Source organism: Eschrichtius robustus, chromosome X (assembly GCF_028021215.1).
Source record: "Eschrichtius robustus isolate mEscRob2 chromosome X, mEscRob2.pri, whole genome shotgun sequence".
NCBI classification, from domain to species: domain Eukaryota; kingdom Metazoa; phylum Chordata; class Mammalia; order Artiodactyla; family Eschrichtiidae; genus Eschrichtius; species Eschrichtius robustus.
The window spans coordinates 12988471-13013085 of NC_090845.1; the positions used below are offsets into that span (position 1 = coordinate 12988471).

The window sequence follows — 24615 nt, forward strand, 5'->3', positions numbered from 1 at the left end:
AAAAATGTGTTGAAATGAATGAACTGAGAAGTTACCCTAGAGCACTTCAAATATGATTGAAATTGTGAGAAATCACACCACTTTGGGAATAAAACATTCCACATCCTGTGAAAAAAATGAAATAATCTATATTAGTGCTCAGAACCCCCAAAAGCAAGCCATATAATCTCATATAAACTAGATGATTCATCTGAGGGTCTAATTCTAGCTTGATGGAATCTGGACTTGTTCTGCATCCATTCTGGATCCAGAAGGATCGGTTCTGGTGAGTGATTCACACACGCACACACCCCTACCAGAGTTCAGAGGTTCGTACAAACGAGTCATGAAATCCACAGTCCGACGTTTCAGAAAGTGGATGCAACAGCAGGATTCTAGACAGACTGAACATCCTAGGACATCCTGGGGCTTAACACAGACTTCAGACATTCAGCAAGATGCAGGTGGACCAAAAAATTCACTCCGGAGAACACTTTGAAGATAGAAAGCCTCCAATTCCTGCATATTCTATCACATGTATTTTAATTTATCAGTATTTTCCTTTAAAGTTTCTGCCTTTGATATTATGATTAGAAAAGAGCTTCCCTTTCATGTACATTCACGAACATTTTATTCCAGTATTTTATACCATCGTTTAGAATGTTTTAACATTTTCCAAAAACCAACATTCGTTTTCAGATGATGATGTGAAATAAGAATTTAATCTCTATCCCCCAAATAGTTAACTAATTAAGATTAACTTATGTGATATTCCAGAGTTGTGAAAATCAGAAAAGGTCCAGAACAGTATTAACAGAAATATAATGCTAGCTACATGTGTAACTTAAAATTGGATTGTAGTCACATTTAAAAAGTAAAAAGAAGTGAAATTAATTTTAATAATGAAGTGTACCTAATATAGTCAAAATATTATCGTTTCCATGTGTAATCAACATCAACCAGGACCTCAGTAAGTGCAAGTCTCAATTAACTGTGATGGTTTATAGTATTTGGCTTTTTAATATATAAAATAAAACACAAGAAAACAAAATTTCAGCAGAGATTTATTCATGGCAGGAAAGAAAGAAAGGGGGAAGAAGGGAAGAACTAAATCAGGAACCCATCTTGGAATACTTATATTCATCCTAATCTTATCCACGCAGATTTATATGTGTCTACACGCTATTCACAATGGTGATCCTTAGATAATCGAAGATCATGAATCTTGAAAAACAGCCTATTAATTTCACCCTACTTCACAATTTTTTAAAGTTTCTTAACAACAAGAGCTAAAAACAGAAAAGTTTCTCATTGCCCCTTGGTTAAAGAGAACATTAAAGTAACCAGGAGTTTTCATTCCGCACGTGTGCCAGCCCATCAGGGATGTGCGCTAACTAGCTTAGCTCATTTGAGAGTCTAGCCGTTGGGTGTTACACTAGGGAGTCTAGCTGTTGGGTGTCTACACTAGGTACTCTGGGTACAGCAGGCAACAACCTGTTTATTTCCAAGTATCTTCCCGTGGACAGTTGGGGCTACTGGTATAGGAGGAATTTTTCCAGGGGCTCCGGCAGGTACAGTTTGTGGATGGTCTGATGACAGGTGCGACCCAAGCACTTCCGGACACACAGGCGGCACAGCTGGGAAAGAGCAGGCGGGCCTGAGGGAGGAATTAAAACGCGCGGTCACAGAGGCGGTGTCAGGAGATGTGCTGGGGCCCGAGAGTCGGGCCACAGGGACCTCCTGGCTCTAGCTGCCCATGCGGCGGTGCTGGCTGGGTCCCCACTCACGCTCGGCGGGGCCCTCCATTCTCGTAAGGATCCCAGCTCAGCAGAGGATCTGGGGAAAGGCTCCAACTCACTTAGACCCCATTATACCCTGAACCTCAATCTCATGGGGTCTCATGGAGTCATCGTGCCCAACCAAGGCTTTGAGTCCCGAAGGAAAGCAAACTAACCAGTGTCCAAAATATGGTTGAATAGGCTGACTGAGCATTTGGCTGGGATCCTTGTCACACAGGGGCATTTGTAATAATGCCCCATTATTTCCTTACCTGACTGTATCAATAAAGATCGATGCAAGTAGATCTATGTGATTACTGGACTATACAAAGTTTTCCTTTTCAAGAAAATCCTATTGTCACAGCGTCTAGCACCCCGTGAGCAATGGTGACGACACAGGCAAATAAATAGCTGGATGACACTTGGATTGATATTGCCAAGGAGCATCCATGTGACAGAACGCTACCTGGAGGAGCAGACCATCGCCCTTCGTTAAAATCTTGGGAAGCAAGAATGCAAAGTTGTCTCTCCTGTCACACAACTAAAGCTCCTCAGAGTGACCTCTGACATAGCTGCTGTTCATCCTTCTAGAGCAAGCAGCTGTATTTATGAAGACAGAGACAGAGGAACTTGTTTAGAAGAAATATGAATCCTGGACCTGGAAACATCTTTGATGGAAGGAAACAGGAAATGTGACAACTGCTATAAACCATATTCTCAGCTAACAGTCGTTAAGTGTCCCATATTTCCAAACTGGGAGCTGGTAAGGAAGGTCCTAATTCTTCCAGTAGAGGTTCAAATCAAAGAACAATCATTAATGACACAGACTACTGGAAATAATCTAGACCCATCTTACTCAAAGTGTGACTGGCAGCAACAGCTTCACCTGGGAGCCTGGTGGCCGTGCAGCGTCTGGGACCCCACCCCAGAGCTCCTGAATCAGAATCTGCATTTTAAGGAGATCCCCAGGTGATTCATATACACATTGAAGCTTAAGAAGCACTGGTCTGGAGAGTATTCCTAAAACTACTGAACCAAGCATCCCACTTGGAAGGTATACAAGACATGGGGGCACTTTCACAAAATGGAACTGGTGAGTGAAATTAAACTCTTCCTCACTAGAAATTGTTTCAGAAGATTCAGGATTGGGGCATCAAAACATTAAGAGTGCACATTGGAAACTTATGGTTACGAAAGGGGAAGAAAGGGAGGGATAAATTAGGACTGTGGGGTTAACAGATACACACTACTATATATAAAACAGATAAACTACAAGGACCTACTATATAGCACAGGGACCTACACTCAATATTTTGTAATAACCTGTAAGGGAAAAGAATCTGAAAAAGAATAGATATATACACACACATAATACTTATATATACATACACACACACATATATATCTGAATCACTGTGCTGTATACCTGAAACTAACATGACATTATAAATCAAGTATACTCCAATTAAAAAAAAAAAAAAAAAAAAAAGAGTGCAAGTTGGAATCCTATTTCTTGGTTAGCATCCTAGACCTACTTTTTAGCAGCCGTGTAACCTTCTGAAAGCCCATCTCTTCATGCTCCTCTTTTCCCGCTTGCAGCTGGGATAGCACCAGTTACTATAAAGTTCTCATGGCTTTAAAGTTTTGAGAATTCAGTGAGATGAATCTATGTTTCAGACCTAGCTCAGTGTCTGACACGTGGAAAGCTGAATAATTATTATTACTTTAATAGTCTCCCGAGCATACAGACGCTCAGAATAGGCTCAGATAGTGTCCTCTTTCTGTAGGGACACAGCACGGTTCTCTTTAGAATCTGGGACATGAAGCCTTGTAGACGCCACCTTCCCTCCTCTAGCATCTAGAGATGCATTAGCCCACGTGGACACGGGCGTGGGACAATGCGGAGCGCAAACCCACCTACTCGCTGAGCTGGAGAACAGGCAAACAACTTCACCGTTTAGTCCAGTGTCTGAAAGACACACTCTGTGTCCACCGGACCATCTCTACACTCAAGTATTTTTCATTTTCCCTGAATTGCCTCCAAATATGACAAAGCAGAGTTTTGGTCTGCTCAATCACGTGCTTATGCCAGGATAGACAAGCCAGCCCAGCCCTTTCGCCAGAGTTCTCTGATTATTTTCTTGTTAATGCAAATACAAAGCAACATACCAGTGGTATGTAAATGTCCCTTTGTTATAAGTGAAGACGCCCAGCAGACAAAATCCCATCTCGGAGAGGCTAGGACTTGCCCCCTCCCACGTGCCACTCCCAATTAAAACGACGAAAAGGAAAGGGTACGAGAGTCTAGAGGGGAGACCGGCAGGAGAGAGGGCAAATGTGCCTGTGGAAGAGAAACGGACGCCCAGCCCTTCCTTACCTTCCCGGAGCAGGAGTGCCTGCTCCACGCCGCTTTTCGGAGCTGCCAGATCAAGCGCACTTTTGCCCTGAGCGTTTCTGCACTTGAGGTTAGCCCCATAGTCTATCAGCAGGTGGATGATTTCCACACTGTTCTGCTTCGCGGCGGCATGGAGGGGGCTGTCCAGCCACTGGCCGTGGTCAACATTGGCTCCTTAACAAAGCAGATGACCGCAATTCAACACCCAAGGTTAATGGAGAAACACTACGAGCCTGAAATGTGCTAGCCATCGATAAAGACATCTTAAACGCCACGACGTAGCTGACAAATCTTTGAAAATGTATGACTGAAGCTCAGACCCTCAGCAATGCCTACTGTTTCCAAATACTCTGATGAGAAAAGTACCTAATAAAGATATGTTTAGTCATTTCAAATGCTTTACTTGCCTTCCCACAGGAACTGTGTGACAGACAAAATTAAATCTTTGCAGCTCCTTTTACATAGAGTTAGTTTGTTTTTTGGCAAAGGACACAGCTAGGTTTATTTGGTATTTACATTATTCTGGGCTCGAAAAAAAAGTTTTCTGAATTCCTATAGGGAGTGGTAAATGATAGGGGATAAAAAAAGACAAAAAAAATCTTAGAGACAAAAATTCTTATTTACAGGTTCTTAATACAATCTTGACCCTTATGTCAGTGGCTGAGTTTGGGGAATCTTTAACCAAATAATAGTTTCAAGACCTTTTACTTTTCCCTGGGCTCTCAGTTTCTGTATATGCCTTTGAGAATTAAAAAACTAATTTAGCAGGGTTGATCTAAAGTACTCTATGACAGATGTCTGCTGTTTTTACTAGCCAGCATCTTCCTGGTAACCACACCTAGATTTCCCTCTGGGGAACCATCTCCCGTGATTCCCAGCTCACGTGTTTCCAGTGAAGCCCAACAACTGCAGTGTAGACTGAAACCTAGGCCTAAGCCAATCTGCGTATTGTATTCCCTTGGCCACCATGATTGGTTCAGAAATGGGCACGTGACTTAAAAGGAGCCAGTGAAATACAATTGGTTGTTTTCCCCGAGGATTTATGGGAAAGAGACTCTTGCTCTCCTCTTCAGACCACCAAGGAGAACCATACCAGGTAAATGGAGCCAATATCAAAAGAAGCAGAACTGAGAACTACAGACACTCATCTCTGAAGTTGTTTTAACCATTTAGATATCAAATGCTGTCAGAATTTTGTCCAGCCTGACAAGAACTTCGCCTCTGAAGCCATGGAAAACCAACGAGGTTAACTGGTTCTTCTCATGAAAAGACTTCTGGAAGTTACCTAATTCTAGAAGCTTCTTCACACAGTCTAGCCTCTGATAGGTGCAAGCCACATACAGGGGAGTTCCAAGGTGAGGCACTTCCTGGTCAATGTTAACGTTATTTGCCAGCAGAATCTCCATGCACTCTCTATTACCTGGTGGAACACAAGATAACCTCACTCAAGTAAGGGAAATATTAACTATTCACAGAATTATAAGACTGCTTATCTGGAATGGGCTTTAGAAACAACCTAGATTTTTTTTTCAGCAGAAAAAAATTTGGGAGGTGGGGGAAATCTTAGAAATCTCCAAAATAAAAAGATTAGAAAGAAGAGCATGCCCATGCACCGCCCCCCGCCCCACTGAAATTCTTCCCTGCAGCCTTGAGGTACCTCCAACCAAACTAAGGGTTCCAAGGAACACAGCTGAAATCACTCTCTATAATAAGTCACCGGATTACAGGCAGAGGCTACAAGACCCAGGGGGATAAATGACTCATGCTATTATTACCCTGAAAAGCCAGTGCTCAAATCCAAGGCCCAGCCCTGATCCATCCACCTCCATTACAAATCTCTCCTTCTCTTCCTCGCCCATGCGTGTAAGATTGGGTGGATGGTCACGCCATGCACCTCCTTATTTTGGTCAACTTGTAAGACTCCTGTGAGAATTAATAAAAAGCCTCAAGTATAGAATCTATTTAACTGCACTCTCAAGTTTAGTGGCCAACAAGAACTAGATAAGTAAGCATTCTCCTTGGAGAGTTCACCCAGTGAAGAGACAGACATGATTAATTTGCAGCATATGAATGATTTGTTTGGGAGCAAATGCTTCTGAGGTTTTGATGGGAGTTTTATAAAGAGTTGGTTCTTTTTTGAAGGTTTAAATGTTTCCTAAAAAAAACAAAATCTTATCATCACTGATCAGCTTAACCAACCTTTTCTTTAGAGATGACACCAAAATAAGCTTCATCTCAAGCCTGCTTGATTCATCACAAATTCTGAATTAAGCATTATTATGCATGAAAATCTACAAATAAGGCTTCCGTGAACTCCAACTATTTTACTATTGTTCACATAAGTAAATTTTATACCTCAATTATAGCATTAATCTGCCAAAGTATTGACTCAGACTGACCCCGCTTGTTCCTAGAGGTTTAAAGCTGTAAGAATCCAGAAATAATATCTAATCAGGACCTAAAACTGCCTGGTAAATTCAGTGTATCTAATAAACATTTAAAAACATAGTTCCTGTCCTTTTTTTTTTTTTTCCAGAAGAAACTGAGCCTAGCTTGAGTTAAATTTAAGTGTTCTCAGGAAGTTTTTAAAAAATGAATATATAAAAGTCAAATGATTGGCACTAATATCATAGTATCTAAAATAATGAACTTGCTATTCATCCTTCCACTCTGTGGACATTGGTCCCTCACATGTTTTTATGATACAGAAAAAAATATGTAGAGACACACGACTTCATCTGTTTATGATAAGCATGTATATACTGGAGGTATATAGATACCAAACACTCCATATATAACCATCCAAGCACTGCAGAATTACTTAATTCAAACCATTACCAACGTTCATCCATTTTTAAGTGTTTGGATGGAAATACAGATAATAGATTAATTTTTACTTCAATATTTAAAAAATTTTAAACACTTTTATACCATTTCCAAAGTAGACTATTTCCCTACAACTTAAAGGACTTACTTGAAGTTTGGGAAATAATCAGCATCAATTATTAATTAATAAATGTTTGTTAAATATGTATAGGACATCAAAACCATAGCTACATTGAGATTTGGGGGTTTGTATCATTTATAGTAATCCACTGCAAAAAAAAAAAAAAAATTACCAAGTGACATGTTTAACAACCTGGAACAAATCTTTCACTATTGCCCTTTGAAATAAAGACTTTAATTCTCATTATACCAGCGAAGATCACTGTTCTACAGTGTTCTAACTTCTCCACGGTATTTCTTTTTTTTTAATTAAAAAAAAATGTTTTTTTTTATTTTGGCCGTGCTATGCAGCTTGCAGGATCTCAGTTCCCTGACCAGGGATTGAACCTGGGCCACAGCAGTGAAAGGCCGGAATCCTAACCACCAGACCACCAGGGAACTCCCTCCACTGTATTTCTGATCTCAATATAAGAGAATAACTCCACCGCTGGGTAACACAGAAATGTTGCTCTTTGGGTGTGACCTTTGACAAATGGCGTTGGCCTTTCAATGGCTCTTCTTGTTCATGTCTAGTCTATGCATACAGTTTTAAAATTCCTTAATTTTACTCTTTTCCATCATTTCAAAAGCAACTGAGAACACAGAAATCTAGAATCCACCTCAAGGTTTCCAATGCCACGGTTTTTACAGTTGCAACTTTTTTTCAGTAACTAATGACCTTGAGAGCTATCAGCTCATCTAGAGTATATTGCTTGTTGTGGACAGTTACCTTTAAGCCTCCATTAGAGACACTATCGGTCTGGGCTTTCAGACGCTTTCAACACTTGTTTTATGGTCGTGGTTGATGTTTTATGGGCTTTGGGGCATGAAATGTTCTTTTCTAGTAAGGACAGAGACGTAAACACAGTACAGCTCGTGGAAGTTACCCCTGCACTCCTGACTCCACCAGCTGCCGCCCAAACACCAGCAAGGAGCCTCAAGCAAGGCCTGTTGGGAGACTGAGCCCAGGAAAGAGGACATCTGAGGCAGACAGCCATTCCCTGGTTCTAAGAAGAGCTGTGTCATGCCCCAGTGGTATTTCCTAAAGATTTAGGTACATTCAAGTTACTGCTGTGGGATTTCTAAGCCACACCTAGTCTACTGGTGAAGAAGATTTGGGCGATCCTTGCAAAGTAAACACTCTATGACTGATTCATGCAGATTGGAGGGAGCCCACCAATGTTCTGTGTGCGACGTGATGCCTCGTTTACCTCTCTTCACTGCCTCGTGGATGGGTGAAGCCAGGTGCACCTCGAGCTGGGCCTTGGCTCCAAACTCCAGCAGCACGTTGACGCACGCAGCGCTGCCACTGCAGCAAGCATTGAAGAGGGGCGTGGCTCCGTGAACTGTCACCCCATTGACCTAACGATGGGCAAAGAGAGAACCAGAGGGTTTGCTATTTCTTTCTCACCATCTCCAAGTGTGCATTCCTATGTATCTGCCTGGAGAAACTTCCCATGCCGGTGAATGAACGAGGGAACTCCACATCCTTACAGTATTGTGGGGTTTTTTTTAGGTACCAGTAGCCTATCAACTCTCACCTATAAATATCAATAGTAGCCAAATGGGGCCAATGGGGCAGTTTTTAAGATGTACTCAGGGGTATTCTAGAGCTTCCTAGGAGCCACCAGAACATGGTCTCTGGAACAATTAGCTTGCGTTCAAATCCCCGCTCTCTCTCCTTTATGTGCTCAGAGATCCGGTTGGGATACTAACTTTCTGTGCCTGGGTTTCCTTATCTGTAAAAATGAGGACCATAAAAGAATCGACCTCAGGAGGTTATCGGGCGGATGAGGTGAGTTACTATCTGGTAAACACCTAGAACGTTGCCTGGTGCCCAGTAAGCATTCAAGAGACATTTGCAACAATTATCTCCATGATCTCCATTTTCCATTCATACGGAGCCGACTCCCCGTCCCAATCATGAACAAACATGTCAGGAGCAAAAAGTATTGGAGAAACCATCTGGCCACAGATTTCCTTTCTGGTCTACTACCATCCGCAGAAACTGCATATGCCAAAAGGGACTCCTAAAGAGATCATGACCAGGTGAAATACACAAAGGAAACAGACATCAACATGGTGTCTCCAACCACCCTCAGTGCCTTCTAGGGATCTGAGGGGCAGGTGAGAACCAGCACAGCTGGGAGGCATCTTTGAGTATTAGCAACAGATTGAAAAGAACATCCTGGAACCAAGCCATTCTGGTGGGGAGGCTCCGGCAGGATTGAACGTAGGACAACGAAGGTTTGACGTCAAGCCATTCTCCCTCAACAACTAAGGACATACGCCTGTGATTATCAGGATGTTAAATTTTCTTGTTTCAGAAACAAGATCTTTCCCCACGATGCCAGGATGGCCCCCATTCAATTGGAAAGTTAAAGATGAGATGCTAAGATGGCAGAGATGGACAGGGACAAATACGTGTAAATTCATAAACTCTAAGGATTTCTAGGATGTTGTGATTAATTAGATGGGGAGACGGAAGAAACGGGATGATTCCAGGCTTGGGGCTGGGGAAGCCAGGAATATGTTTCACCTGGTCTCTGAGGCTGGGAATCCAAGAGAGGAGCCGCTCCCCGAGGGAAGAACATGATAAGCACAGTTTCAGATGTACTGAGTTTGAGGCACCCACGGGACTGCCAGTTTTGAGGAATTTTCTACTGATTGATCAACTTTCTCTTATTCCTTCTCTCACTCTAATTTGAATGTTAAATAGTATTATATTTAGTGACTGTTCCCTCGCAAGATTGCCAAAGACAAGGGACCACGTTGTACTCTTTGTCCCCCACAGAACCTCCCAGAGGCTCCTCTGTTTCCCACCTGTGACTCCAGTCACCTAGCTTCAAAGGAAATGGCCACCACCAAACTTTGCCCTCAAAGAAGCACTACCTAATGAAAATACGTGACCGCTATGGCATCGGGAAAATCGCTTTGCCCAAGGAAGACTTTTATATTCAGTTCTACACATAGAAACCCAACTTCCATATAAAATGCAAAGAAAAATCTTCGTCAGGCACTTAAAAACATTACAGCTCATGAAACAAAGAATACAAGGACTGAGTTCAAAAACGAAAGTAACATCAAAACAATATCTGGTGACTAAATAAAAGTCCTTGAGGTTTTCAGAAGTATTAATTTCAGAATTCTATGCTGATATCTGTACTACATACAGCAGCTCAGTCACTCCTTGAAAAGGAGAGAATTTAAAAATAAGATAAAGTTCATTGTGTAGTGTTTTTCCAATGTATTATTTATTACAAGCTCATTTAGTTTGATAATTTTGCTCAACAAAAATCGTTGTGGGTGTAGCGTGTTGAATTAAGAGTGGTTTTTGATTGCTGTTCTTTTTATTTTTTTTTCATATTTTTTTAAATTTAATTAAATTTTTTTGGCCGGTGCTGCGCAGCGTGCAGGACCTTCCCTGCCCAGGGATGGAACCCGTGCCCCCTTCAGTGGAAGCACGGAGTCCGAACCACTGGTCCACCAGGGAAGTCCCCTGTTGTTCTTTTTAAATGTGTTCTTTTAAATGTTTTAAAATAAATTTTCCAAGATCAGTTTTCAAATTACTTTAGCTCAAGCTGTTTTTTTTTCAAGTTAGTATCACAGTTCTGAACGAATTCCGTAAATTACCTTATCTGAACGTTGGCACAAGGATATAGAGGCTGAAGAGAGGGGTAACCAGCAGTATCTTCCCGACCATCCAAGAATATGGGCGCCGATGGGGCCAGGCCTGCGCACCCCACCGCGGGTAACGGTTCTGGAAGTTGATGGGTCTTTAGATGTTAGCGGTTGCACCTGGGCAGCCAGACCCGCGGGCGGGGATGGTACTCACGTGGGCGCCGTTCTCCAATAGGGCCTTAGCGCAGGCCACGTGGCCTCCCAGGCACGCCTCGTGGAGAGAAGAGACCCGGTTAATTGTTACCAGGTTCACATTGACGCCCTACGATTTGGAGAGAAGTGGATTAAAGGCTGCATCAGCAATAAGAATAAACGGCAAGGTTGTCGGACGTGTTTGTGAAGTGTTCGCGGCCTGCGGGTACCACCTAGAGACGAGTAGAGGCCATGACTAGGGGAATCCAAACATAGCTGGGAGCCTCGGATTCATTGATTCAGCAAAAGCTCGTTCAGTATCCTGGGCCAGGCGATGTGCCAGCACCTGGGGCTTCAAAGCTTATGACATGGGTCTCTCTCCTCTAAGAGTTTAGTGGGGAGACAGAAATGGTGGCGGGAAGTGGGGTGGGGTACGGTGGGGAGGAACCCAGCCAGAATACTGCCATACTGGAAGCATGTTCACATTTTAATTGGGGACATAGGGTATCCTTGAATCTGCCTTGGGGAGTAAGAGAAAACTTTGCAAATGAGGTAGTATTTAGCTACGGCTTGAAGCATAAAAAATTTCAAACTAGGAAGGCAAAAAAAAAAAAAAAAAAAAGGCATTCCCTTAAGGGGGAACAGGATATGCAAATGTGGGACGCAGAGGAGGGAACAGGATATGCAAATGTGGGACGCAGAGGAGGGAACAGATTATGCAAATGTGGGACGCAGAGGAGGGAACAGGATATGCAAATGTGGGACGCAGAGGAGGGCGAGGCAGGGCGCGTAGGTGGATAGTTGCTATATCTCTGGATCAGAAAGAGCCCACACGTGACAGAGGCGGAGGAAAAAAGGGGAAGTGGGGGGAGGGGGAAGATGAAAGGGGACGGTAAGCTAGAGCCAGATCGTGAAAGGCCTTGGTTTCCGAACGGGGGTGGAGGTGGGGTGCATGTGTTATAGGGAATGAGGCGCCTTTCAAGTCTGTTAGTCCGTAGAAGGTCTGGAGCTAACACATAAGACGTTTTCGGAAAAGCACACTGGTAGCACCATGGAGGGCTGCTCGGAGAGGTGGGGATGTGACACTGGAGAAAGGAGCGTCATGAAGACACGGCGATGAGTCAGGCACAGGCTGATATAGGTGTGAACAGCAGTGGGTATGGGGAGCGGGTGACAGAGTCCAGGGTTGGGGGTGTTAGAAGTGCATGTGGCACAGAAGGATGACGACCAGGCTCAAGAGTAGAAAGTAAAATAGTTGGTGCTCCTAGGGTTCCTGTGCCTGAGTAGCCGTAATGCTGACTGCCAGACCTCCACCGCCTGCCGAGCTCTCCGCAGGACCAGGGTCTGGAGCCGGGGGCTCCTCCTAACGCTCCTCTTCTTCCCCAGATCCGAGCGTCTCCGCCCAGTCCTACCACACTTGCCCTCCCCGTCGTGCCGTGCTGCACGTTCCTCGCCTTGGAGTCCACTTGACAGATGCCGGGCTCAGCCTAGCTGCCGGCCAAACTGCATGCCCTGACTCTACAACTTGGCCCTTACCGCTTGCCCCCATGATCACCACTTTCTATCTGTGAAAGGATTTAGGTTCTGCCAGGACCCAGCCGAGCTCTGCTTTTGATTCTCTGCCTCGTAACTGACCAGCTGAAACGCTCCAAAACCTAGTGCAAGACCCTGGACCCCAAACCCCAACCTAAGTTCCCGACCCCTCCCACCAGACCTCCATGGTGCTGGCTGCGTCCCTCCTGTGGCCAGCAGCTGGGACTGCCCACTATTGCCAGTCCCATCGGCATCTTAGGGCCTGTCTGTGCCTCCTTGGTCCTGTCCATGTTTATGTCCTGAATATGACGTCATTACTCCAGAGCCGTGCTGTATGTTTACAATTGGGTATCTAATACAAGGGGGTTTCTTTTCCTTTTCCCATATATAATTTCGTTTTAAGAAAATAAAGAAAAAATAAGAGCATTTAAAAAAATAGTCCACAAGGAATTCCCTGGCGGTCCAGTGGTTCGGACTTGGCGCTTTCACTGCCGAGGGCTCGGGGTTCAATCCCTGGTCCGGGAACTAAGATCCTGCAAGCCCCGCGGCGTGGCCAAAAAAAAAAAAAGTCCACAAGGTGGCAGCAGTGTGCTAAAAAAAAAAAAAAAACATTGATCCGATGCAAACTCTCAAGAACCCCTGGAATTGTACAAATGTAATGCTGCACAGGCCTGAAAGATCAGCTAGAGTGACTCACTGTCATTGCGGGTGAGAACATGGAGGAGCAGAGAGCTCCAATTATTAAGATTTGAGGTTCCCCTGCTGTCGGTGACAGCCAGCGTGATCGTCAGAAGCTCCCGGCCCTTGGTTTAATGTTTTGCTCACAGCACACCACACTGTCTACACGTAAAATAGACTAGAAAATAAAGTAGAATAATCCATTTTTTACCAGTGTGTAAGGGTAAAAAAGTGGGGATGTACTAAGAAAAGGCTGAAGAATTCTCCATGAAGAATGCACTTTACACGTTGAAGGACACTATAGAAGCCAACATGCTTATAAAATACAGTTAAAAATAAAGAAGTGCTAAAAGCAATGTGATATCCTGGACTGGATCCTGGAAGAGAAAAAGGACCCTAGTGGGAAGATTGGTGTCGTCTCAGTAGTCTGTAGTTTAGTTAATGGTGTTGTACCAGTGTTAATTTCTTATTTTTGACTAAAGTACCACGGTTATGTATGATATTAACACGAGGGGAAGTTGGGTGAAGGGTATGCTGGAACTCTGTGTACTGTCTTTGCAACTCTTCTTTAAAAGTATTCTAAAATTTAAAATTTAAAATACTAATAAAAGTATTGAGGTCGGGGGCCAAGAAGAAGGAGCTGAACGCAAGACTTTTCACTGTGTACCTTTTTCTGTCATTTTAATTTGGAAACTATGTGAATATGTCACATATTAAAAATAATCAAATCGAATAACAGTTTAAGTGCTTAAAGACAGAGGAGGAGGAGGTCGGAGGAGGAGGGAAATAGATGAGGGAGATTAAGAGGTACAAACTTTCGGTTGCAAAACAAATGAGTTGCGGGCATGAAATATACAGTGTGGAGAATATAGTCAATAACTATGTAATCTCTTTGGTGACAGATAGTAACTAGACCTATCATGGTGATTATTTTGAAATGTATAGAAATATCGAATCACTATGTTGTATAACAGGAACTAACATAGTGTTGTAGGTCAATTATACTTCAGAAGCAAACTCATAGAAAAAGGGATCAGATTTGTGGTTACCAGAGGTCGCGGGGGGGTGGGCAGTGGGGAGAAGGAATTGGATGGAGGGAGTCAAAAGGTACACACTTCCAGGAGACGATATTAGGGATGTAATACAGCATGATACAGCATGATAGATATAACTAACACGGCTGTATGTTATATATGAAAGTTAAGAGAGTAAATCCTGAGAGTTCTAATCACAAGGAAAAAACTTTTTTCGATTTCTTTACTGTTATATATATACAAGACAATAGATGGTCACTAAGCTTATTGTGATAATCCTCCCATGATGTAAGTAAGTCAAATCATTATGCTGTACACCTTAAACTTATACAGTGCCGTAGGCCAATTATATCTCAATAAAACTGGAAGGAAAAAAATCAAACCAAATAAAATTTTAAGTGCTTACAAATAAATAAGCAAGTGATAAAATCAAGTGCAAAGTCCATTTGATTATTACTGGCAGTACTGTTTTCCTTTTGCCTCTACTTTTCTAAGAAGTAACACAACTCATAAAGGAGAAAGAAAGAAGAGGCACACACATACACGCACACAGAGAAAAAGAGCAGTGTGTCCAGCTGTTTACATTAAAATAAGGAAGCCAGGTTTGGTGGTAGCTAGGATGTGGAAAAAAGATCTAATGACTTACCTCCTCTGTACACACGTAGACTCTAAAACAAAGTAAATGGACTGTGTACACTTTCATTCATCTCACAAATATTTACTAGGCCTCTAGTCATTATTCATGGTGCTAGGGATACAGTCATAAGTAAAAATAAATTAGCTTTAATAACTAAGACTTGAAGAAATCTTCCCAAAGGAGTAAGATTTACCCATTTGTCAACCTATTGCAATGTTTGCTTTTGAAACAGCGGATCATCAGGGTAGGCAGCCTCTAAGATGGTTCCCAGTGATCAAGATGGCTCCGGACTCCTGGTATTGGCTCACTGGTGTAATCCCCTCCCCTTGGGTATGGGCGGGATTTACTGACTCCCATCTAATTAATAGAATACGGCAGAAGCAATCAGATGTCACTTTGGAGGCAGGTTATGTACTGAGACTTCCTTCTTAGGCCCTTTCTCATGCTGTCTGTGGAGGAAGCCGGCTACCATCTTGTGACGCAGCCCTATGGAGAGGCCCAGGCATCAAGGCACTGAAAATGGCCAACAACCTCATGAGTGAGATTAGAAGCAGATCCTTCCCCCGCTCAAGCTGTAGGATGACTGCAGCCCTGGCTGATACTTTGCAGCCTGCAAGAGACTCGGAGCCAGAACCACCCAGCTAAGCTGCTCCTTGGCCTACAGAAACCATGAGAATCTAAGTGTTTGTTGTCTTCAGCCACTGTGTTTCAAGGTAATTTATTACAGAGCAATAGCTGACTTATGCAACTTCAGGGCTGCTGTTACGGAGGCACACTGGGAGAGAGCAAGGTGAGTTAGCGCAACACAGGTTTGAGGGCATCCCCCATCAGCCTCATAGGGAAACTTTTTATGAAGCAAAGGGAAACCCAGAAGGGGAAGGTTGGAATTGGGCAGAAAACCAGCCAGCTCCCCAAGGAGGGAGAGGCAGGAGGAACAAATAGTGAGTTGGGAGAGGATGCATCCACGTAGAATGGCTGTGCTGGGACCCAGATGGGGCCAGCAAGACCCCTGCGGCAGTCAAAGCTGATCAAGAACGACGCTTGATTATAGCACAAGCACCAAGGATCAAGTCTTTCGTTTACTCACCTGTGCAATCAGAGTTTTCAGGGCCAGTAGGCGTCCCTGAGCTGCCGCTTCGTGAAGTGGAGACCGATCGGCCCAGCAATCTGAAACACACATCAAGCTCAGAGTCAAGGCCAGGGGTCTTCTCCCTCCTGCTTGTTCATGTGCCCACCCACTGTGAGAGGAGGTCTGGCGGAAGGGGAGAGGAGCTGGCACCACGCCTCAGGTTCTCCGGTCAGCCACTCTCAGGGTGACCAGCCACTGAGGATACAGTCCACGGGCGTGGAGAGGGAGCACAGATCATCTCTCTGGCTTTGGGGGGCAGTTTTCATAAGGAACACATTCCGTTCAAATAAATACTGCCCAGTGATTGAATCCGATAACTCTGAATAGGCAAAATGAAGGGCAAAGCTGGTCCATGAACTTCCCCACTTTCTTCTTTCCCCTGCCTCTCCCCCTTCACCCCTACCCTAAGACATCCTATGTGCCAGGAAGGAGACCCTAAGGGGTCAGGGAAAATGGTTTTGTTCGAAATCCCCTAGATAATTCTTTGATTTTGGTAATGAAGCCGATCTGTTATCATAATGCAGAATATTGTTTTTCAGATGACATAATCCTCCAAGAGTTTTTGGTGGGCAGTTTGAACGTGTTGGCTAAGCACGGGGCCAGTCCTGCCTCAACCACTATCTCTGCCGAAATGGGCAAGTTACTAAAATCATTTGAACCTCAATTTCCTGATCTGTAAAGTGGGGGAATAGTAATCTAGTACTTAGCAGGTTCTTTGGTCTCTAAGTAGGCCAATAAAGTTTATCCATGATGTTAGGTGCTCAAGAAAAGTTATGATTAATAAGCACACATGGTAGGGTAGCGCTCTAAGGAACAGCCTTAGAACTGCCTTACAAATGTATTTTTCTTGTAATTGCTTGTCAGGAAACAAGACTAACAAGCTTAAGTGTGCATCTGAGAAGTAAGCTTCTATTAAACATGCTGAAGGGCAATGATTTGTTTTGGAAGAAAACCTACACTGGTTTGCAAAATTGGGGCATTCTTCAAATTATAACTGTGCTCTTCATACATTGACGAGCATGTCATACAGTTTGGGTTTAACACAAAAGGCCCATCTTATCACCTTTTTCTAGGTGATCTGGATGGTGCTAAGAATTCAGGCTTTCCCATACCTACGACCTTGACAAAAACAATCCCAACAAATATGGAATTACGTAAACTTGAAGTAGTGTGTCCTCAAGGAGAGACTGAAATTTTCCAATGGATGAGAACCAGGGCTCTAAACATTTCCATAAAACCTCTTCTTACATTGAAACTCAATTTTTATCTTCTCTAACCCTCTGGGTTTTGAAAAAGGAGAAAGCTAGAATGAACTCTACAGGGTTGGATTGAAATTGGAACAATTAGAGCAATTGGTATGAAAATGTGGTTTTCAATATATGTGTGTATATGGAAAGATGGTGCCTACAGAAATATCTATGGGCTGAAGGTGGGATCTGGTGACCCATCTGGTTCTCTCTCTACAGATATATCTATATATCTCTACCTATAGACAGATATATAGATATATCTAGATAGATAGAATAGCACTGTATACTGAGAAAACCTAAACCAGGGCTGCTTGGAGAAATGGCTGGTTCCAAGGCTGAAATGCCAGGAAAAATGTAAGATGGGCCGCAAACATCTTGCCAGAAAGTAAGGAAGTGCTCAATGAACGATGGGAAATGTCAAAAAGTACAGAAGCTGCCTTGAAGGGGCTTCCACTGGCCAAATATGGGACGATTTGAGCATGAAAATAAATCATGATTATACCCTAGCAAATAAAACAGGAATCTATAAGGCCTCACTGATACAAATGAGTATATAAACAGGGAGAAGAGAAAGCTCTTCCTCATAGTAGAACACCAATTTTAGACACATAGGAGAAATAATAGAATCGGCCTCAAGTTATCTCCCCACAAAATAATTACATAGTTATCAAGGGAACAGGGGTAATTGTACAGTGGAACAAAATGGTAGGCACCACCTTACCCCGGGGATCAAAATGAACCTCAGAAGCGATGGAACCAATTGGCACAGTGTGCCATCTGTTGGAACACAATGAGCCACATCACACACTACTGGAGGGAACGCAGTGAAAAGAACACAGCGTTGCTTGGAATATTCCTGCTCAAAATGCATAGCCTGAATCTAATCGTGAGGACATCTCAAACCAACTCAAACTGAGGGATGTTCTCAAAACTAATTGCCCTGTAACCAGATTGAAGGAGGCTGACGAGACACAACATCTAAAGGCAACATGCGCCCGGATTGGATCCTTTTGCTATCAAGGATGTTAACCGGACAGCTGGATAAACATGAATGGAGTCTGGGCAAAGAGAAGTGAGAATTCTTTGTAGCACTTTAGTTCCAAAATAAAAAGTGTATATCTATCTATCTATATCTACCTATATCTATCCATCTATTAATCTATCAATCAATCAATCAATCTATCTAATCACTGGTGAATTGCATACTTCTGATAGGTAGAATGCTTTTTCTAGTAAGAAAAACAGACAATTTTAACCTGAAAATATATTGCGTTTGTATGTCCACTTGTTCCTGAGTCAGTTAAAAGCTGATGAGTGGAGGATTTTTCAACCTCTTTGGACATTGATCATTTGCATAAGCTAGGAATAATGAGATAACATACGCATAGTATCCTCAGTAGTCAGCTTTGGTTTTCTTCGACTACATCTCCATCCCATTCAATATGAAGTGTGCGTCAGACGCGTCGCCCTCTCGCCTCACCAGGCTTGGAGAGGGATAACAAGCACTGAGTTTGGAAGGACGGTCTTCCCCCATGGATGGCAACTCAGCGCCCTGACCAACCGAAGAAGCAAACCCACAGCTGTGGCTTTGTTATTCTTTTGTTTTAACAATAGCCAGTCAACCGAGTCACCTGAAGGTACTCTAAGTATTTGCTTCAAACCAGGATTTAAATGGCAACTTTTGCTATTATTAACTTAGAACAGCAACATGAAATGGCTTTATTATTTCTAAAACTTGCCTCCAAGCGGGCCGCGGTGTCCCCTTTCCTGCTGGGAAGCAGGCACCTTAACCACGATTTCATCCTGTTTCTAGTAACTTTCTGTTGCCCCTCAGCCCCCTAAGACCCACGCCATCCGTACACCCGGCCTGGACAGATCTCTCAAACATCACGCTGATGAAGGCGGCCCTACACAGAAGAGGATGTGCCACATGACTCCATCTCCATAAAGCACAAAAGGGCCCGACTCACTTCGGGCGTTAGGAGTCAAAAGTACCATGAGAAGGGGCAGGGACTGACTGGAGGTGGGTGGGGTGAGGGTCATGCTGATAACGGGCAGTTTCTTGTTCTTGGGAGCTGGCACCCCATGGTGAAAACTCACCCAGCTGTCCGCTTTGGGGTTTGTGCACTTATCTGTATTTATGGCATACTTCAAGAAAGAGATTTCAAGACCACCAGTCTACTGGTCAGTCCGCTTTAAGACTGTCATCTCCGCTCCTCTGCCCACTCTCAGGGCAGGGGATGGCCCCCTCTCCGCCCGAGGAAGGGCAGCATGTTCTCACTTCCTTCTTGAGGTGCCAACAGCCCCTCTGGTGCCGTGGGGGTGGGGAGAAGCGAGAGGGATGGGGAGATGTCTCCCTAGCGGCCTGGAAGAGAAGACCAGTCCTGTGCACTCGGCCTCAACTGCATGTCTCACACCCAGTGCCTTTCCTACGCACTGGCACTTGGTCACCTCTCCTAGTGTCGCCCATCCAGGCAGCATCCTCTGATGCCCCCAACTCCCACCCCAGGCTTCCGAGGCCGAGGCAAGCGTGCAGGCCATCTTCTGATCCAGGGAGGAAGAGGGAAAGGCGGGTGGTCCTGGGCTTCTGTCTCCTCGCCACTGCTTTCCAGTTCTCTTTCTCCCTATTTGAGGAGTCAGTTTGAGAACACACCCCGTTCTGGTTTTAAGAACTACTGGTTTTTCTATCCTGCCCATCCTCCTGGTAGATTGACTTGTGGGGGGGTGCCTTCCTACATCCCCCTTATCTCTGTAAATAATATGAAATAAATCAATTGGATCGCCTTAAATGTGGAAGTCATTTCGGTTTCCCAACTGGAAACAAAGCCGCTCTCCTGGAAGTCACCTTTCCGGTCACTCTGTTTTCCAGCACTTGCTTCAAAGGACCTTGAAGGGTTTTCACACAAAACGCTTTTCCAGAAACTCTGCCACGGTGGGCTCTTCTGTTTTTCTATTCTGATTCCCAACACACAGCCTCTTGCTCTTATCATTCTTGTTTTGCAAATTGGAGCTAATTGCGAGAAATTGAGGATAAAAGTTATTTGGCGGCTAGGGAGTTTTTCCATTCCTTTCAGGAAATATGTATCTAAGATCTCCAAATAAATGAATGCTGAAGTAGCAATCAATCCTTCGCTTCTAAGGCAGTCTATTTTGAGTTATTTGGCACGCTGCCTGTGTCACAGGGCTGCAGGCACATTTTGAAGATTGTTTACTGTACAAGTATGTTTACTTGTTCCTGATGAGGTGTATGGAAAATGTTCAAGTACATTTTCATTCCCCCCTTTGACTTTTTCTCAGAATGTGATTTATATCTCTAGTTCTCAGGCTCTCTGAATAACAATTTCATGACAATGTCTAAAACCATAGATTTCAGTAACAAAATGGGTTCAGATGGAATATGGTTGTCCGAGCTCCAAGAATTCAAGATAAAAATCAATTATTATTTTCAATTTTTTTTTTTTTTGCAATTTTTACCCTTCCTAATTCCAACAAGTATTTGAGACGACTGGTTTATTTATTTTTTTTTTTTAACTGCCTGACTGGTTATTATCTCCAGCGCCCATGAAACAATCTTTATTCTCTTTATTCAAGTTCCAAAATCATATGAAGGAGTATCTTCTCCTGTAGCACTTATCAAAAAAAAATAGAAAATTCAAATTTGAACCAAAATATAGGCAAGAGCCTAACAGAATTAATGATATCTTAAGTAAAATAAAGGTAAGTGGAAAAAAAACGTATTACAAGAAATTTCCCAAGGTATCAAAAGTATTATAATACAATTGCGTTAAAACGCGTACCCTCTACAACACTCAGCTCTGGCCAGGAGATGAACTACAGTCAATGAACATCTCTTTGTAATGTGTTAGAAAGAAGCTTCCTTTGAACCCATTAGGAGCAGGAGAGCTGAGCTGAAGATGACAGGTCGGGTGGCAGAGCCCCTGCTGAGTGCCGTGTGTCCCAACTTGGGAAAGCCAGCAGGCACCTGTGATATATAACCACTCAGAGGATGGGTGGACCAAGGCTCGAGGAGACAAGCACCAACACTGAACAAGGCGAGGTGGAGGACCGGGCAGGAATGGACCAAAGGTGGGGAAAAAAACTGTTGACATGGGAAGGATAGAGAAAAGGAGTCAGGATGGTGAGTCAGGCAGAGGCGTGGCCATCAAATCAAGGTCAGTCCTTTGAATTTAGAAAAACAAGGACAACTGATTTTAGGCAAAACACTTAGAATAGAACTCATTTTTTTAAAGGGTACAATAACTCCACAATCTCTTACCTGCAATTGTAAATTTCCCCCAGTTCTGAAAACCAAGTTGGAAACAAGCTCCTTTGGCAGCAGAACATGGTCAGGACTCAGGTTTAGCAAACTATTATTTTCAATTTGTATTTTCACTTAGTGTGAATATTGATATTTTTCACTATAGAAATATCAAAACGTTTGATTATAGGAGGAAGCTCCAGGTCCTGCTGGGAGCGCCGCGTAATATACAGTATACACGCTGCGTAATCATTCTAGTATCCCCCAGACCCCTGAATCCTAAAACATGTCTGGCCCAAGGGTTGTCAATAAGAGATTATCAACCTGCATCTACACTTTATTTTTATCAAGTTTGATGACCAAGTCACTGTACTGAATATAGCTTCAGTTCTGGCCAAATTAGCAAAGGTTGAAAAATCATACCCCACGTCTCTCGGGAGACACAAGTGCCTGCAGAAATATCTATGGCCTGAAGGCGGGGGCCAGTGATGCATCTGGAGCTGTAGATATAAGAATATCAAGGGCCAATGACAATGTTTCAAACTTAAAAATAAATATATATTATTGACAAATTACACAAAGAAGCCGGAAAAAACTAAGTACAGCCAACCAAACATAGCTGAACTCAATTCTGATGAGTTACTTACAAAAGTAATAGTTTAAACCACAAAGAAAGTATCGAATGATGTACTCCAGAATATGAAAAAAAACTTTCCAAAAAATTTTACAGCCAAAAAAAAAAAAGATATTTAATGAGGGATGTGATGCTAGGTGCAGCTTCTAAAAGAAAAGTGCCAGGACCTATAACAGGCTAAACTCTGCCCTGGCTGAGTTTTTTACTACCTCCCCTTGTTTTTGACAACACTGACGATAGTTTACAGGAACAGAATATGCTATTGGACTCAAGAAAGTTCTGAGATTTTAGTAAGTCGATTAGCTGACTTACTGATTAAATGTCACATATTTTCCCAACAAACATTTGTCTGACCAACAAGCAGCAAAGGTAATTTCTGGTTTGAGTTGAACACTTAGACAAAATTTTGTTCTTGGTTTTTAAAATGTCTAGCTATAAATATATATATACATATATACATATATATATATATATATGTATATATGTATATATATATATATAGTATCTGACTGTTAACAGTGTCAAAAGAAAAAGCGCTGTTGGAATCATGTAAAAACCACTGTTTCTGGCGTATTATTGCCTACATTATTACAGAAAGCCTTATTTACCAAATCTGGATATACTCTCTATTATATATGTGTGTGGGTGTGTCAGTGGTGTGTAGACGTATACGCAGCCATCCTCACACACATACACATGTATATAGGAAGGAAATTAAACTGAGAAATTAACAGGCACTATTCACCCCACTGCTTCTTGTTAGTGATCATTGAAAAACACGTTTTTGACTTTAGAACACCATGCCATTTGCAATAGAACACCATGCCATTTGCAAATTAAATGAATATTATCCTAGGAGCTTCAACAAGATATCTGAGCTAAAAAATGAGTACGCTCTATTTATGAGAATTGTATTATGGCTCCAGGTTTTGACTCTTATAAAACTTTCTTAAGAGTACTTCGTTAAGGACCACAAGGGCAGAAATAATGCACACGAGCACCAGGAGAAAACGTTTTGAACACACTCTTGCTGATGTTGACTGTCGGACTTTACTAATTTAAGCCATGAGGATGATGTATCTATGAGAGCATCAAAACTGTGATGGAAACGTCTAGAAAGCCCCTGCCCCGATTTACAAATTAAATTAGAAAACAGCTTTTCAGATTATGCTTAACTTGAAATTAAGGTTATTTTAAGTTTTTTTTTTAAACCAAGTCAAAGCGACATACCTCCCTGAAACGTGTGACAAATATAATCCCCAAAAGAAATCTCTTTCCACACTCCGAGCCTTCTGCCACTTCCCGAAACTTCGAGATTCTTCTCATTTTCCCCTGTTAATTGAAGCATGCTGATGTTTTGTCTTTGGAGGTCTTATCTCTTCGGATAAGACTGCTGTTCCCTAGTGTCCTTAAAGTTGTCTGGTGTATTGGAATCACGTAACATAAGTCTATTTTGAAAGAGAATTCAGGGTGCAAGGTGAAATGGATACTAGATAAAGAATGAGGTAACCCTGGAACCCCTGCGAACACTAAAAATACACGGGGAAGTTCGGAACTCTGTTTATGAATAAATACTCCTCTATCCAGTGGCAGCCCCAGCAGTAACCATGATATCTGATTTATTTACTTTCGTAGCCTCTCCCTGCAATTAACGTGAATCATTTCTTGAAAGAAATGGAGACTGAATCCTACACAGCAGGAGACTTTAAAACGTTTGGACCAAAGGTTGGCATTTCATATTACAATAACCTTTGTTTGCTGTGCTTTGCATGGTGCTGGGCATAAATGGATTCAGTGAAGGGTTTTTTCCTGACAGTGACAAGTGGCTAAGCAATTCGAATTGCAAATGACAGCGCACACACACACACACACACACACACACATACACACACACACACACACACATATATAGCATATATATTGCTGCTTTAAATCAAATTTATTGGCCATTCCATTTCCTGGGGAAAACAGTTTTGTTAGAATGCACTGTTAACATTTGATTACAAATATTCAAGAAGATAATCCTATAAAGTAATTCTTTTGTTAGTAGAAATGAGTTTTCCCAAAATACTCTTAGAAAGCCACTAGTCTATTCACTTCTTAAATAATAACTGCTAATGAAACTACTAATTTGCAGAACAGAAAGCTGAAAATCCTTCACAAATTGGTGCAGTCAACACCATTTGCTACTTTAAATAATAATTTTTTAAAACTACCCACTCAAAGCCAAAGTTTAAATAAAATCTGCCTTCTAGAAATATTATTCATATGAATTATCTAGGAGGTTTCTTTTAAAGTACTGGGAACAAACTCATGTATTTTTACCTGAAATTTCACCATAGATCTCTTCTGCTATCCTAGCCGCTTCTTTTCTATTTCCTTTGACGATATAGAAATGGGTTAGGAGCGCCAAGAACACTTTAATTAAAAGCTTGAAGAAAAAAAAAGTAGCAAACATTGTAATAAAAATGTTTTTAAAGCCAAAGGAAACAGGACTGTCCTCCATTTTGGC

General features: G+C 42.5%; 1 protein-coding gene across 3 annotated transcripts; it reads right to left on the reverse strand.

The window, feature by feature from the left end:
- Positions 1 to 1511: 1511 nt before the first annotated feature.
- Positions 1512 to 24609, reverse strand: ASB11 (ankyrin repeat and SOCS box containing 11). Of its 3 annotated transcripts, none has more exons than XM_068533465.1 (7): positions 24429 to 24609; positions 15920 to 15999; positions 10973 to 11029; positions 8349 to 8499; positions 5438 to 5572; positions 4135 to 4326; positions 1512 to 1636 (listed from the first exon to the last, which is right to left on the reverse strand). In XM_068533465.1, exons 1-7 carry the CDS (start codon positions 24607 to 24609, stop codon positions 1512 to 1514), a joined length of 921 nt encoding a protein of 306 aa, XP_068389566.1. The 3 variants fall into 3 exon arrangements, with proteins under 3 accessions (XP_068389566.1, XP_068389565.1, XP_068389567.1); XM_068533464.1 differs by having other exon boundaries at positions 10973 to 11080; XM_068533466.1 differs by lacking the exon at positions 24429 to 24609 and adding an exon at positions 23334 to 23451 and having other exon boundaries at positions 10973 to 11080.
- Between the last annotated feature and the right edge of the window lie 6 nt (positions 24610 to 24615).